Source organism: Trachurus trachurus (genome assembly GCF_905171665.1).
Source record: "Trachurus trachurus genome assembly, chromosome: 24".
Classification (NCBI taxonomy): domain Eukaryota; kingdom Metazoa; phylum Chordata; class Actinopteri; order Carangiformes; family Carangidae; genus Trachurus; species Trachurus trachurus.
In genome coordinates this window covers 25252236-25269318 of record NC_139910.1, presented here as the reverse complement: position 1 = coordinate 25269318, position 17083 = coordinate 25252236, and the positions used below count along the sequence as shown (strand labels likewise).

At 41.5% G+C, this 17083-nt stretch overlaps 1 protein-coding gene across 1 annotated transcript in view; it reads left to right on the top strand.

Moving 5' to 3' along the window:
• The window catches only part of cep128 (centrosomal protein 128), a gene marked incomplete at its 5' end in the record, with an annotated part of 37019 nt that extends 20193 nt beyond the window's left edge, over nucleotides 1-16826 (top strand). Inside the window, 8 exons of the mRNA XM_084001134.1 lie at nucleotides 3547-3606; nucleotides 5370-5562; nucleotides 8639-8688; nucleotides 9980-10003; nucleotides 13166-13243; nucleotides 13760-13873; nucleotides 15377-15485; nucleotides 16163-16826. Coding sequence (XP_083857260.1) covers nucleotides 3547-3606; nucleotides 5370-5562; nucleotides 8639-8688; nucleotides 9980-10003; nucleotides 13166-13243; nucleotides 13760-13873; nucleotides 15377-15485; nucleotides 16163-16236 — 702 coding nt within the window. The 3' untranslated portion in view covers nucleotides 16237-16826. The remainder of the gene's footprint in view (nucleotides 1-3546; nucleotides 3607-5369; nucleotides 5563-8638; nucleotides 8689-9979; nucleotides 10004-13165; nucleotides 13244-13759; nucleotides 13874-15376; nucleotides 15486-16162) is intronic.
• Nucleotides 16827-17083: the final 257 nt, after the last annotated feature.

The following is a 17083-nucleotide window of genomic DNA, read 5'->3' as shown; positions in this document are numbered from 1 at the left end:
TTAATGTTGTTTCTCCACTGACTTTCCTGCTTCCCTTCACTTCAAACCGTTTGATGAAGAGAAATGCGCTAATGAGTTATCTATAAAATATCCTCCTGTGTCCTTTCCACTTGCGGTTAGAACTGTATAACATCTCTTGCTTTTTCTTCCTTTCTCTAAACTTTGCTATCTTTACCATTCTCTCAGCAGGGGGGTGAAACAAACAAACTGTAACCAAAGATTTACTCGCGTTCGGAAAGAGACATACACACCACGCAGTCCCACATTTAAATTAGCAGTGGCAGACACTTGGATTTCACGGCGGCGCTGCTGACAAAATAGTGGCATTTTCTTTCACTTCAGCCCCACAGACAACTCTTTCAACTCCCAGCCTACTTGTTCAGTTTTTCAGCAGTTTCACCTCCTTTTTGTCTGCCAGCACGCCAACCCTGCCTTTGATGGTTCAGGAAAGAGTAAAGAGGGAGAAAAGCGAGAAGCATGCCGGCGCGTTTCATCCTCCCACGCAGTCACACACTCTGCCATGCGGTTGTACACTCCCAGAGACGAGGACCTCTGCACAGCAGCGCTCCGTTCGCCGTACTTTGAGCTGCAGTGGCAACAACTTGGGAAATTTGTTTTGCTTGGATCTGGATTTGAGTGACAGGTTGAAAAGTGCTGCGTGCCTTGACGGTGTTGTCTGCCGTGGCATGGGACAGAAAGGGGTCAAAAGAAAATCCTGCCGTGTGCCTTCCCATCTCAGTTGATTATGCATAAAAAAAAAAACCCTTGCCACAGGTTTCTACTGTTTTGTTGTCTTTGTTCATGGCCGTGTGTGAATATGTCACGTCTTTTTACCAGTGTAGCAGGAGGGAGTATGTTTTTTCTCTGGCTGTGTGTCATGCAGAGAGGCATGCGGTTTCCTTATGACAAGATTTGCACAAAATCCTTTTGAAAAGGTTGATCACAGGGCAAAGAGTCAATGTGTAGTACTTCTTTTTAATAGTTATGTAATGTCAAAAGAGATTCATGTCGACATTTGAAAAATGTTTTACCATTCTGGTGGCGTGGCTCTAGGGATGACAGTGTCAGTTAGTTGTTCCACCTCTTTGGTTCGGACTGACATATCTCAATCTATTTGATGGGTTGTCATGAAATTTGGTGCAAATATCCGTTGTGCCCAGACAATGAATCCCGCTGTGGAAGTATTTTTCTGTCATTTCCAGTGATCCCCTGACTTCTTGCAATGCCACCAGCAGGGCAGAGCTTCCGTTGTCTCCGTGAAAATATCTCAACATCTACTTGATGGATTGGTCCAACATTTTGTAAACATTCCCATATGATGAATTGTAATGAGTTTTAGTGGTCTCCTAGTTTGGCCTCTGTTTCCATAATGAGGTTGACATTTGTAATTTTGAGTGAAATGTCTTGATAGCTGCAATGAAACTTTGTATAGACATTCATGTTTACATGAATTATAATTTGGTGATCTCTTTCTCACCATCAGGCCTAAATTCTTACCTAATTTGTGGAAATGCATATTTCTGTTTGATAGCTTTGTAACAAGTGTGAAGTATTTCCAATGTTTACCTGGCTGTTGCTGTGAAAGATACAATATTTCTTAAAATGCCATGACAACTTTCTACATTTGTAAAATTCTTTGTAGGATTACAAAACTGATAAATGTTTTAGCCTCATCCCTAAATTCCTGGATCCGTCACTTAAAGCGGAACCAAGCAGGATAATTCCCGTGGCTATGCTACAGTTTTACCTTAATTAAAAATCCCTGGAGTAATTGTGATCCTTAACTACATGACTTGTGACTTGTTACGAGTGAGAATGGAGGCTCTCTGCCTTCAACCTGGTGTCTCATGGCTGAAAACCAACATTGCAACGTTCAGTGTAGTACCTGGCCGCCGCCCCCGTGTTCCAGCTCTCGTCTCTGTGCACCGCGACACTCCGTAACTCGTAATCGTTTGTTAATGACAGTTAAGACTACACAGACATACTCGTAGTAACATCGTATATGTTATATAACTATCCACTGGTCCATGTATTGATCTTTCGCTGGCTTTGTTGTAAACAAATGCACATGGCCAGGAGGAGGGTTAGCAAAACAGAGGAAAAGCGGCCGGACTTGCATAGTTCCTCTTTAAACTTAACCTCATGCATCCTATTACAGGTTAGTGGTACCTGCAGCAACATAGCCGCACCAACACAGCCCTTGTCATTGTTATAACACAGGGTGGTTTTTGGACTGACTGTGTATACACAGTCTAGTCCTGTTTGAGAACAAAGACAAACCTCCATAATTGGCAGAATCAGACAACAGAGAGATGCGGGAGAGCTTTGTCCTGATAAAAGAGAGACTTCATGGTGTGGTGGAGGCCCAGTGGTTAAGATGCATAATGTACAACCACAATATCCTTTGTTGCATGTCACGTATTTCTCCATGCGCTCACTTTATCTCAGCACTATCACTGTCTGCTCTAATTGGGGGAAAAAAGATAACCTGGATTTCCATTTATTTCAAAACTTGGTGCAGTGGTTAAAGTCCAGCTCTAATGGCCACAGAACAGTGTGAAACTGTGGAGATTCAAGTCTAAAACTCTTTACTAAGTATGTAAAATATAAAGTACAAAGGTACAAAAATTTGTGTAATGCTCGATTAGTAAATATTTAAATTGTATGAACAATTTACTGAATTACTTACAGTAAGTAGTAAGAATATTAAACAGTGCAGAAGGAAACAGTAAGCACACAAACAATTATTTGCCTCCATGAATTGTAAAATTGTTAATGCTGGGTAAACAACAAATCATATTAAAGAATGCGTGCTCCATGAGCTTTGTGAAGTAGATTATTTTATTATAAATTACATGTCTTGGCTCAGCTCACTGTAACTTGGATGGATTTGCTCAGAGATTGTTAACCCTTCGGTGAAAGCTCCACATGTGGCGCTTGAACATCACAACTGTGTAGCTTTGTCAGGGTTGTGCCCTCCACTGAGCGTCATCTACAGTAGTTGTGTGACTGTTTATCTGCGAGTGTCTTTTTTCTTAGGGTGTTAGAGGGTGTGTGTGTGTGTTTGTCAGCAGTCATTAGGAGTTAGACGACAGTCAGTCTGTATTGTTGATGCTGACAAGCTTGTCTGGGATGGATGGAACCTACTCCCTGAGCTCATTTTTATGACACACACACAACCTCTGTGTGCAGGTGCGTGTGTCTACGTGCGTGTGTGTGTGTGTGTATAGTTTAACACATACGCATGCCAATTTAAATCGGCAGAAGAGTTTCTTCACAAAAGTTCAGGGTTTAACAGCAGGCTGTTCTTTTGATTGTTATCCAGTTGTTTGTCCATCCACATTTTTCAGTTCTATTTTTGCTTCTTCTCCCACAATGTCTCATAATACTTTTGTTTCTGTTTAGACAGCTCACGTCCAAAAGAAAATAATTACAACTTCTCTCCTCTGCAGTGCAGACCATTTGAAGTGCTGGAATTTGCATAGCATGCTTCAAATGCAGGAAAGCTCACATTTGCATTCAACTCTCTCTGTTCTGTTTTAACAGGCGATCTCACAGAAACCCGGATTAGTAAAAGACCCTCATCGCTGGCTAGCCGAGACAAAGGTATGATCATTACATGCAATAAAACGCTGCCTTCTGTACGAGAGATCTCTCCACATAATCAATTGTTGAAACTGTTTTACCATGACCACCATGCTCATTCAAGCCATATAGCAGATTATCGAATGAAAGAAAGCAGCATACGGTGTATATATAATCAATGATTTGGTTTTTGTGAACTTTAATTAATCGTTCACGCTGTAACGAGTCAGATTTTTCTACCTCGTTGTCGAGGAAACCACTTTGAGCACTCTGATGTGTGATGAGAGTCAGCAGTGATCACAATGAAACTGTGATTTTTGACAGAATATCTTTCCATGATAATCATAAGAGGTTACAGCACCTGGCTCTGAAAGAGAGAGCTGTCCCCATATGCTGCGCACAGTGTTGCACTGTTACATGTAATTACGGCCGTAGCAGTGATGCATGATACTGAGTTAAAACGTGTTTGCACAATTCCTAGTGTTTATCACTGTAATGTATATCTCCTGTCAGAAATGCTTTCAGACTACTGTGCATTTACAAAAATAAAACACTGGAGAACAAGAGCGATAATTAGCTCCCTTGTTAGGAGTTTTTATGGTAGTAAAATCTAGGCATGATTTACAGGCGTACAGAGCACAGTTAGAAAAACCCATTTAACCAATAATTTTTCTTGGCTAAAACAATCTGTTATATGAAACATTGTAAATTGATTTATACCCGCTGTTGTATTGACAGTGTGTTTCATATTAATTTGTCTTTGTGGGCCACTGTGTTTCCTCTGAGCATCTATCACACTCATTTTGTCCAGCCTCTTGTCCGAACTTGAGGTTAACTCTACGGTCAACATCAGAAAGACAGAATACCAATTGACTTTGTGTCGTGCGGACATTTAAGCAGGGATTTGAAGACAGTCCAGAACTAGTAGCTCTGAAGACTTTAAACAGGAGAGGAATTAATTTTTTTTATGAGAGGATTTTACTTTAAAGGGAAAACAGCATTCCCTTGTGATACTCTTTTATCTGACAGGGGACTTAATTAAGTTCCTATGTGAAGTCTTTTGCATTGATTAGTGTGCAGTCCTCTGCTTGAGAAAACCAATGGGAGCACTGTATAGGAGGAAAATCATTTTATTATCAGATGGGACTGGGATGCGGGCCCTGAGGTGGACTTAAATCAGCCACTTCCCCTTCCCAATGTGCTACATCTCTTAATGTCTCCATTGCAACCTTTGAATATAAGAACCCATCCAAACCCACCCAACTCCACCTCCGTAAAAATACATTCTGGGCTGACGATATACCTCGAGCCCATAGAGAATCTATGGGGTATTGTGAGGAGGCAGATGAGAAACACTAGACCCAAAAATGCAGATGAGCTGGAGGCCACTATCAAAGCAACCTGGGCTTCCATAACACCTCAGCAGTGCCACAGGCTGTTGCCTCCATGCCACGCCGAAATGATGCAGTTATTGAAGCAAAAGGCGCCCCAACCAAGTATTGAGTGCATATAAATGGACATACTTTCCAGGAGACCAACAATTCTGTATTAACAATCATTTTTTTAATTGTTCTGGACATACTGAATTTGGGGTTTTCATTAAATGTAAGCCAAAATAATTACAATTAAATGAAATAAAGACATAGAATACTTCAGTGTGTGTGTGTAAAGGATCTATATCATGTATTAGTTTCACTTTTTGAATTGAACTATTGACATAAATGAACTTTTCCATGATATTCTAATTCATTGAGATGCCCCTGTATATGTATTGAACCAACCAGACGAAGGTGCGCTGGCTGTGTGAGGAGGTGCGTGAGCGCGACACAAGAGAACAGCGCCTGAGGAAGCAGCATCAGCAAACCCGGGATCAGTTGAGGGCCCTCAGGCAGAGCCGCGACTCGGAGCAGGCCGCTCTCCTGCAGCGCCTGGACCAGCAGGAGAAGCTGCTGCACTCCCTCAGCACTGAAAAGAAAGGTACACAGTACACACACAAACACTATTTAATTAGAACACAATTCATTTTCATTTCGCACGCAATTAGGAGGCATGTGAGAATGCATTGCGTGTGTGGTGTTTTTATTTTCGTATTTTTCATGGCTCAAACAGTCTTACTGTCGTCATCAAAGAATACCAGTGAGTCACGCCACCCTGCTATATAAAATTTGTCACAGAACAGCGTCAGTGTGAGACTAATCTGGCTCTGTGTTCTTTATTAGGCAGCTAATACGGCACCAGAAAAGCACTGGACAAGAAACCCTTTGGTCGTCCACATTTGAATTTATGAATATTTACTATAGCAAGCTCTTAATGAAAATGCAGTCGTTCTTTGACCATTTCTTTTCATGAATACAGCAGAGTCCTATGCTGACTTCCTGTTTTCTTCCTCCCTCATTTCCATTTAATCACACCTTCATTAAGAGCAGTTACTAATTCAATGGCTTTATATAACAGAAGTGTTTTTGTTAGTATTTTTTTTTAGGATGCTGCTGAAAATGGCCGTCTGTCTGTACATTGAGAAGGATGCACACGGGTCGGTCTGTTTAAGATGCTTTTTTGAACATTTGTAATCATAATGTGTGTGAACTTTGAGACTTCTGGGGAAAATTGGCTTATTTTTCTTGTCCAAAGTCGCTTTTCTGACTGAATTTCTTTTAATGAGCCGTAAGCCGGAGGAGGAAGAACAACTTGTTTTCGGCTCTTGGGCTGAACAATACAAGGAAATGGGTCTAATTTGTGTTCCATTAAGGCAGAGAAAGAGAGTTAAAAGACACACTGAGACCATAGAGGTTGTCATAGTCTGAGAATAGAGAGAGAGACAAACAATTCTCCATTTGTGTGTGTCTGTGTTTTGCTATAGAAGTGAGACATCGCACCATAAAGATAAGCAATCTGATGACACAGCCTCACCCCCAGAACACAGTTCACTCCGTCTTTTGACTCAATCAGCCATTTGACAGCATTGCCTGTCTTCTCTGCAGGCAGACACACTGATATGGTCTCCTCAGTAATTAGACCTAAGAATAAGCTGCGTGTCACGACAGCTCCCAGATCTGCTTGTTTGTGTTGAAGGTGCAGGAATTAAGATTTTATCGCCTGTGTTTTGAATATGGCTCCTCAGTAAAGTGGCTGCTCAGTGATTCTGTTGTTGTGTTACTGCAGAGCAACACAACACTTACAAATCCCTGCCATGCCTGAGCACATGCACTCCGATGAGCAGTGATGACACGATGCACTTTGAACAAATCCACTCAGCAATGCAGTGTAGCAAATAAGTTCACCCTTCCTTATCACAGCTGTTTACTCAGTTCTGTTGTATTATATTATCAAACTGGGAATTATATTCTTATGAGATGTATTTTTCTCACAGACTTTTGTCCTTATCTCAGTAGATTTGCTGTTAATGCCTGCAGTTTGCAGAACCCTGTGTGACCCGCTGAAATTGTCTCAGTGAATACTGGTGTCAGATTAAAGTGCAGGTTGTCTACTTGACTTGTGCAGCACTCTCCATGGGCCTTTCTCCTTTAGACAAGTCTACGCTGCATGTGCCGATAATAAGTTCTAGTATTACAGGGCCTACCGCAGTAGGTGTGATGTGATAGGGTGAGTCAGAGCAGCGGCAGATTGGCAGCAGCAGACTAACACTAACGTCTCCTCTGCTGACTTGAAGGTACATTTTAACAGGCGAGCTACAAGCAGAGCTTTGAGACAGACACTGTGGGTTTAGCCCATAGACGGACATGGTGTTTTGCTTTTTCAAGTGTTTCTGTCAAGTGGGGGTTGACCTTTGTTGTAAGATATTTGTTTACACGTCAGGTGGAGGAGGAGGAGGAAAGTCAGGCATCCACAGGTGACTGGATTTTAAACTATAGGAGACAGAGGGCAAGGGAAATGTACCAGTATTTTAAGTGACTACACTCTTACAGGTACTCTACTGGTGGACTTGACTGTGATGCTTTCCGAAAATGCGATCATGTCATTAGCGGGTACATGTGTCAGTGGAGAGTGTCTCATATTGTGATATGTTTGATGTTAAACTCGTTGGCCTGAGTCACATTTGAAGCCAATTAAAACAAGAGACTAAATCCCAAACACACAGGCTGCACAATTATGAAGTTGTTCTTCATCAGAGAAAGTAGTTCATTAAGATATTTCACTAAATTAATTGAGATAAAAGGATATTGAATATTGTCATTGTTTTCATTATTCCAAATAGTGTGTTGCTACCATTCCATTAAAACAGATGCACACTTGGTAAAAAAAACTGCTCGGTTTTATACCAAGCTGAGTAAAATTGGGTAAATATTGTGACATTTGCTTAATTAAACTCTTTTGCTAAATGAATTCAGAGTTATTGCTCTAAAACAACATCTCATTAAACAAACAACCAGTAATTGTAATTAAAAACAATTTGTTGCTGCAGTCAACAAATAGACTTTCCTCCACCTGTCTGTCTGGTGGAAAACTGTGCTGACAAACATTTATCATATGACCAAAACACATTTAAACGACTATAAAAGAATCATCTTAGCTGGTGTGCAGGCAGGTTAAATGTCTGAGCCCTACCTTTCCACAAGTTATTGATGAAAAACTAAATGTTGTTGTTGTGCTGTTGTGCTCTGTCCTAATAGTTTCAGATGTCAGGGGTGCTGTAATTGCATAGCTCTGCGTGAAAAAGGAAATGTAAATCCTTCATAATATTTTCATTTATTTTGAATGACAGGTTGAGTAAATGCACTCTTGAAAAAACACAGCTGTTGATGGTACGATATTTATATTCATATTTATTATAAATGCTTGTCAGAAAAATCTTAACTGATAATGAGGCTCGTGTGGTTTCTACAGACGTTATATAAGTTATGTAAGTGAGCATATTGTCAAAATATAAATCGAGGATCAAAATGTATAATTTGGTACTGACCATTTAACATTATGCAATATGCATGTTCTTACCCTGCTATCATTACTTTCAGACTGGATTAGAAGTCTCTGGTGCTTCTCCACTCAATTCATCAACAGCAAATTGTTGTCTAACACACTTTGCTCATTTCAGAGCTGCTGGAGAGGAGTCGCAGGAAGGAGGAAGAAATGAGGAGCCTTCAGGTCGGCATAATGTCTTTATTAATCCATATCTGTTTGCATCCATTAACCTGCACTCTGGCTATGAGATGTTATTATCTACAGTAGCTGGCCCGGTTTCAGCTGTATGTTGCCAAAAAGAGACAGCTTGTGCTGTTTTTGTTTATGCACCATTTTGGCTTCAGATTCCTTCCCTTCTTTTTTTTTTTTTTGCATATCACTCGAGTTGATTTTGAGCAACTGCTGGGCTTCAGTCATCTGAGTCCTGTGATGCAAAGCTACAAACATTAGTACACAGCCGTGGGCCTGACAGACTCCTCGCAGCCTTGCTTGAACAAGTAGCTAATTACTGCAGACACAAGGCCTTGGAGTTTAAAAGCCACCAGAGGCCTCGTCTGTGTCTTTCAGTCCTGCAACATCTATACTTGGCAGGCCACCAGCTCACCTAGTCTGTGGTGGACCGGCCCCTCGCACCCCACCGGCCCTTTACTCACCATTAAACAACGTCTGACACACACACACACACACACACTAAAATGTCAGCTAAGCAATCGTTTTCCAAATGTGTGTCTGTCCCTGTGTGAGTGTGTGTACGCGCGTGTTAGATAGCAGGGTTTCCATCTGTGGCTGCGTGATGGCACCTGCCAGAGCTCGCGTGCAATTAATCAGCCCTCTCAGACCCAGCCGAGCTTTTAATTATGAAGGATGAGGAGAGAGAGATGTAGTGAGGAAAGACAGATAGACTGAGGGATGCGGGCGAGTTTAAGAAAGAAGAAAGAAAAAAGGAGAAGAAGTTAGTGGGAGGGCTGATGAAAAGAAAGTACCCTTGTTACAAACCATCAACACATTACAGGCAGAAAGAGAGGCAGCCGGTGGTGTGGTGGAGGGAGGGGGGTGGGGAGCAGGTGTGCGTTTGAGTGGCAGATAAGAGGCATAGCATCACTTATGCATCGTTAGAGAGGGAACATCAGTCAGGAGCTGGATGAGCGGCGGGAGCGGTTTGTCTTTGTGTGTGCGTGTGTGTCAGTGTGTGTGATAAGAAGGCTGTTGTGCGCTACAGACTCTTTCCCCTAGCCTCTGCATTTCCTTCCCCTGTTATCCATTTGTTGGAACACTCTATTCCTCTTCTTCTGTCACTTTTCTCCCACACACATGTTCCGAGTTTCTCCCTGCTAATCCACCGTTTTGAACGGCTAGCTGGCCTCGCAGCCTTGCATCATTTTCTGGCTCATTTTTGGAGTTTGAATCTTACTTCAGCATTGGTTGTCACTTTTATATGCATATGAAGTAATGTTGTGTTTGTGTGTGTTTGCAGGATCGTGTTTTGGATCTAGAGATGGTAAGGTTTGTTGCTTTATTCAAAGTAATGGCTAGAGATAAGAAAATTGTATATACTGCGTATATTCTGGTTTAGATTGGAAGTGTCTGAAGTTTGTCATGTTGGTTTATCATGCAAACAAACATGGTCTCGCAAAACACAGGGTTGGAAATTACAGCTGTGGTTAAAGGGATAGTTCAACATTTTGGCAAATTAGCCCATTGCCATAATCCCTGTAGTTTAAGGAGTATGTTTGTTACCTTTATTTGTCTGTGCAAGCTATTTTTGGAACGGCCAAGCCGAGCTGCGAGCTGCTCAGAGCTACACTACAGAGGCTCATGGGATTTCTTAGTTTCCCTCATCAAACTCATCAAATACACAATCCAACAACTCCAAAACACTCTGGTGGACAAGTTGTGACCTGCACATTCACCACACTAGTATGAGATAATAATGAAACGTTAGGAGACCAAGTTGTTTTCAAGGTAAATTCATGCAAAAACACCCCGGTCGAGGGCAGTTTTTCAGCAAGCAGTCTCTGCATTTGCCTCGAAAACAACTCTGTCTCGTAACATTCTGTTATTATCTCATAGCGTGGTGAATGTGCAGGTCACAACTTGTCCACCAGAGTTTTGGGGTGTTGTTGGATTGTGTATTTGATGAGTTTGATGAGGGAAACCAAGAAATCCCATGAGCCTCCGTAGCGTAGCTCTGAGCAGCTTGCGGCTCTGCTCCGCCGTTCTAAAAACAGCTTGCACCAACAATTAAAGGTAACAAACATACTCCTAGGACTAGGGATTATGGCAATGGGCCAATTTGCGAGAATGCTGAGCTATCCCTTTGAGACAGTGGATGACTGTGTTAGTCATCATACATCTTACTGACAGGGTTAAGAAAAGAGCTGTACTGACAATACATTATTGACCCCACCACCATCCAAACCATGAGCGTCCACCACTAACATCCTTAATCAGCCATAAGATGTCAGGCCTGAAATTACTTAGCACTGTTGAAAGGTTATATTGACCCAAGGTCCTTTTTTACTCCGGGAAAATAAATAAATAAATGAAGCTGTCGAACACACACTGTCCATCCATCACTTATACGGCATGCTTGACCACTTCAACCTTTAATTAACCATTGTGAGAAAGAAGAGGAAATACCTCAGACCACCATCAAGTCAACAGCACAGCATCCCCGGGGTGCATCGACCCATCATCCACACATCCCGGGTGGCGGGGGATCGTCCAGCCAGGCTAACTCGTATGCCAGGGCGCCATTCAGTGTAGCAATCAGCGTGACGCCCTGTAACAACCAGTTCTTTTGATGCTTAAATGCTTCACCTGAATGGGAATGGGAAGGCTATTGAAACGTACAGTGGAGGAATGAATAGAGTGGAGTGCAGCTGGAGTAGTTTCTTAATCAAAGAATGTGCCAAGTGTGTTGTAACAAAAGTCCTCAATTAGCCTTTGAATTGACCACACAGCGTGACATCGATGATGGCTAATGGAGCACATTCATACAGCAGCAGCCGTTGATGTCATACAATCCATATTTGACTAGAAATTATCCCGATCCTGGATTGTTCCCAGTAAAACCAAACCTCCTCACATGTTGCCATTATTATCTGTTAAATAATTACCAGCTCTAACTGTCTAAGCTAATTGTTTATATGTAAGCATGGTTGTCTCATGACAATCACCTCAACCAACAGCTGGAATGTCACCGTATATAAAAAAAAACATAAATATTTCTCTCGCTCTCGTCTTTCAGTGAGGTGAAGCTCCAGTCTGGCCAGTCTGTCATTAAGCTCAGATCAGTATTCAGACCACCTTTCCTTATTTTGTCATGTTCCAGACTTATGCTAAAATCATTTAAATTTATCCATCAGCACTCAATACCCATAATGACAAAGTGAAAGCAGAATTTTTTGCAAATTTATGAAAAAGCAAAAGCTGAAATTTCACATTGGGGATAAGATCAGTATTCAGACCTTTTGCTAAGACACTTGGAATGTGGCTCAGTGCTTCCATTTCTCTTCATCATCTTACTCTGGTTAATTCATTTGATTGCTGTGATGACTATGAAAATGATGTCAATCATCTGCGATTGCATTTAACCAAAATAAGGTTAAACTACAGTGTATAGTCTAAAATCTGTGTGTAGACTCTACTGGTCACTGGAGCCTGGTCATGGTCACATGTTCTATCACCTGACTGTTATATGTGAGTTGACTTGATCTGTTTAGTGCGTGTTCGCGAAATATAAGACCCTGGTTACCCTAGCTACAGAGGATAACATTGGCTCCATCTAGACACAAACAAAAAACTTAGCGCTGAACAGTTGTGTAACTATGTAAAGTTGTCGTGACAACAATGCTAAAGGGAACAAAATTCCTTCACATTTCTCGTCTGTAAATCTGCGGTGGATCTTTCAGTGGTTCTCATTCAGTTCATTTTAAAATACATAACATATTTTATATACAGCCCAATAACTCATGTCCCTTATTGTCATGTGGGAAGACATAAATAACACAGTGTCAGCTGTGTAGCCTTGTTATCTGGGCAGTACATCCCATTATCTGTGCAAATACAAAGGCATCCGTGGACTCTACGGAGCAGCTGAAGCTCACAGACAGGCCGTGCAGCTGTGCAGCCATCATCAGTAATCATTGCCTCACATGACCCTTGACTGGGAACAACATTTCATTTCCACTCAATGTTTTGTTTCATTGATTATTCCCTCCGTGCTTTTCACACCTCTCTTTGCTCTTTCATCCTCTCTGCATTTTCAAGTGAGAGGAAGAACGAGGAAAAGAAACGGGATGAAAACAGGGAGGCAATTAAGAGAACTGGGATGATGCACAAAAATATTTACCTATGTTTAATTCTCCATGTAGCCCTTCTTGTGTTGTAGTGTGTAGAGCCTCCTGTTTACCTTCATGGTAATTAATCATGTTGTGAGGGTTAAATGATAATAGAGGACATTTCTAATGAAGACTATTACACTAAAACAGAATATATGAGCTGCAGCTTCCTGCACCTGCTTCTCTTTTTAATTCCAGTGCATTATTATTATTATTACTTATTGTGTTAAGCACAAAATGCCATAGTCAAATGACTTGGAGTCAAACCAAGACCTAATATTGTTGTTTATGATCTGATTTTTCATGTGTGTCTTCAGAACACAAGAGTAGCTCTGGACCACTTGGAGTCAATTCCTGAAAAACAGTGTCTGATGGAGAACTTCAAAGATTTAGAGGTGAGTTCACTGGAGTCTCAGCTGGGTTCTTCTTATTTCTTTGTTTGTTTGAAATGTTTATTAATCAACTTTATTCAGGTCCAATTAAACACAAAAAACATTCACACTATTGATTTGCAAAAAATAAAATAAAAATTGATGTGGTAATTATTTTTGCAGATGTTGTTGAATAAGATTATTTTTGCATCTCATGTTCACTGAAGAAAAAAAAAAAAGTGATGTGATTTTGTTGGATCCTGTACCATACAACCATGTTCCTCTATGTCCGTTGTGTCTCTGTTTTTGGTGCCAACATTACACAACAATATGTCACATTTTACTAGATGCATCCATTCATGTTATTGGTCAATGCCTCACCACATTGAGCCATGTAATTCATTTCAGTGTTCCTCTACTTTGACAGCAGACCTAGGACCGTCACAGTGCTCGGCCTTTTGTCCTTTTCCCTGGTTACAGACTGTTGTGTCTGTGTGCTTTGTTGTGTATAATGTCACAGTCTCTGTTTTGCTCCTCCAGGAGTCACAGCGGCAGAGGGAGATGGTGGAGCAGCGTTACACCAAATACAAAGAGATCGTCTGGGACCTGCAGCACCAGCTGGACGAATCCAAACGCAGAATCCAAGAGTACAGAGTATGACGCACACAAACACACACTCACGCAGACAGTTGCAGCTCTACGCTATAAAAATGAGCTTTCTAATGCCTTCAAGAGCTTGTACTCTCAAACAACAACCCACACTTTTTCTATTTCAGTCACTAATTGCACTGCTTTGTTCAAACAGCAGCCGTTTGGATAAGGATAGCCTAGACTTTGAGAGCCATTTATGAGTCTAGCTCGCCCACACTGGTGCCAATGTGTGCACTGCACCTAATTTGCAACTTGTATGAATAAATGAATAGTTTCACATGCTGGTAATGCATGGTGGATGCACAGAGTGGGCAAACTCGAGCAGTGGCACAAATATAGTAGACTCAAAGGAAAGCCGAATTGAACTGTTAATTGCCAGTCATCTTCAGAGCCACACAGCAGTCAAGGGAGCCATCAAGACATCATCGCTGACAGCTGATTGCCATTAGCAGTATGCGGCCTCCCCAAAACAGCCATACAGTCGCTGTTTCAACGGTTTTAATCTGCCAGATTACCCCCTCGGTCTGCCAAACGACTCCCATGTTGAGTGATAAGTGGCTGTAGCATTATCTTAATAGCTGCAGTCCACTTGGGGTTTGTTTAAGGAAAAGCGATGGATGGAAATGTCTTTACCAGACTTCCATCTTGATCAGAGTCGTCAGCGCCAGCAACAAACAGCCCTCGCGCACTCACACAGAACAGTCTCAGCCTGAAACACCGGTTTGCAAAGCTCTGTTCAGACAGGATTACTTTTGGGTCCGTGCATGTCCTGGACATTACAGGACATCTGTCACAAGAGTTCAACTCAACTCAAGACAGCAGTGACTTGGTGGACCTTGAAAACAGAATCACAAAATATTTAGAGGCATCTGCTCAGGCTGTAGTAAAGACCCTTTTGCCTGCATGTTTACGAGCAAATAAATGTCTCTAAAAGAGGCTTGTATCATACACAGGTGCACCGCAGTCCACAAATCACTCACCTCCCGAACAGAATGTTTCATTTTTCCGTGGAGCTGCCGTGACGTCTAAACAAGCATTTTGGGGACGACCAGATTTAGCCCACAGCTCTAAATGAATGGTGCAGTACATTTGACGGTGTCGTCTGTGTGCCCAACAACATATAAAATATAGTATCATACTCGTACAGAGTCTCTGACACTTATGGATAGAGAGCACAGGAAATTCTTAAACATGAAATTGAGCCATGCAAGAGATGTCATTGTCAGTAAGCTGTCACCAACTCACCAGTTACTGGGTGGATAGTTATTAGGTTTTGGCTCAGGCCTGGTTGGGTCCATCTGTCACGGATGTAGGTTCATTCAATTTGTTGAATCGTTTCATCATCACATTATGCACGTCATGAATGTCATCTCAACTCAAGACGACAAGTGGCAGCGTGTAAAGCTCGAGCCTTCCTCGGGTTGGACCACCGCTCATATACATTGAAATGTATCACAGTCTCATATATACTATCTATTCTTGTCACTGTGTCCACTTGTCCTCCAGGACGAGAAGATGGACACCACGTCCAGGAGCCTGAGACTGGCTGCTCTTTCTTCCTCCATCAAAGACCCCAGCACGTTCCTCAGCAGCACGCTGAGGTCTGACACACTGTGTGAGTATGACGTTGTAATACCTCAGCAATAAGCAATAAAATACAGTAAAAAATACACTTACACACACAGTTACTGACGCATAAATGTATTTTTAATGTGTACATCACATTATTATTTAAACAACAAAACTTTTCTTTTCTTCTTACCGTACATCAACTTTTGATCGTTTTCAGTCAAAGCAGGTATTTGAAGGATAGTTCTGGCTGCTGACATAATAATACGTGATGAATTTCACTGCGACACCCAGAGCTCAACTTGACTGAACTTTCCGTCGCTGCTCTGGATGTGTGTCTGTCTGTATCAGTGCCAGTGACTCACAGCCAGAATCAATTGTAGCACTTTGCTAAGCTGCTTACAGATATTTGGCAGCGTGCGAGCGGAGCGTACTTTACTGTGGCTTTGTGTCTGTTTTACCTCCAAGAATTCTAGTGTCCAAAACATATTTATGGCTGTTGAACACCAGTGTTAATTCACAATACAATTATCACACACACTCATGACTACGTTGGCATTACCAGGTAGCGGTAATCGTTCAGGTTTTACTTTCCATTAGGAATGCATTCATGTAACCGTAGAAATAAATAACTTGCTTTGATGTTTTGGATTGCGATGAATGACATCTGTTTTATTTTTTCTTTTGCCTATCTTCCATCATCCCTCAATCTCTGTGCTGCAGCGCCGAGCAAACGCCTGGCCTGTTCGGACTTGGACGACTCCACCGTCCACAGGGCCGGACCCCTCACAGATTAGCTTCAATCTCAAGTGAAGCTTTTATCTGTATCTCTACAAACCCAAACACACGGTGCTTACGGCTGACTCTACCTGCCTGGTGCTCATCCAGAACAAAGAACAACTTGACCATCCTAGGAGGCCTTGCACTCAACACTAATCCTCCTCGACTACCTCAAGCAGGCAATCACTGAAGGTGCTCGACAGCGGGAGGTGAAACGCTGAGATTTCACAGAGATACTTTGTAGGAGCCGACCTGTTTGTACACTGTGAAGGAAGATATGCCGTCCATGGTTTAAATGTTATTTATAAAAGCCTGAATTGACTGTATTTAAAAGGTTTAAACCAAAATAGATTCACTGTTACATGTTTTACCACTTTGACTCCTCACCAGCTATTTAAACACTGTTTATCCTATGACCAATCTGTACTATTATTATCATGCCAATGTGTTTGTGCTAAATTTATTTAGTCTCATTTACAACTATGGTGCCTCTTGAACAATATGCCGTTTTGTTTGTCTTTTGAACCAACATGATGTACTGTCTCTATCATGAAGATGTGATGAATTTGTTGTTTTTCTCTATTTTACCACCTGCTTTTATGCATTGACAAACTTTATGACTTGTTTTTATTCTATGCAGTATATATTTGTAAAAAGAGACAATGGGCACAAATGAATGTATATTTTTTATGAAATGCTTAAGTATATGCACAAAGAATAAATCCCAATGCAGCTAAATGTCTGTTTTTATAAGCACACTTGATGTCCCTGTCATTCCAGAGTGAAGTGTTTGCTTTGTAGCAGCCGAGAGACTCCAGCTACTCCCACTAGTATATCTTTTGCATTTTGCTAAAATCCCTCATC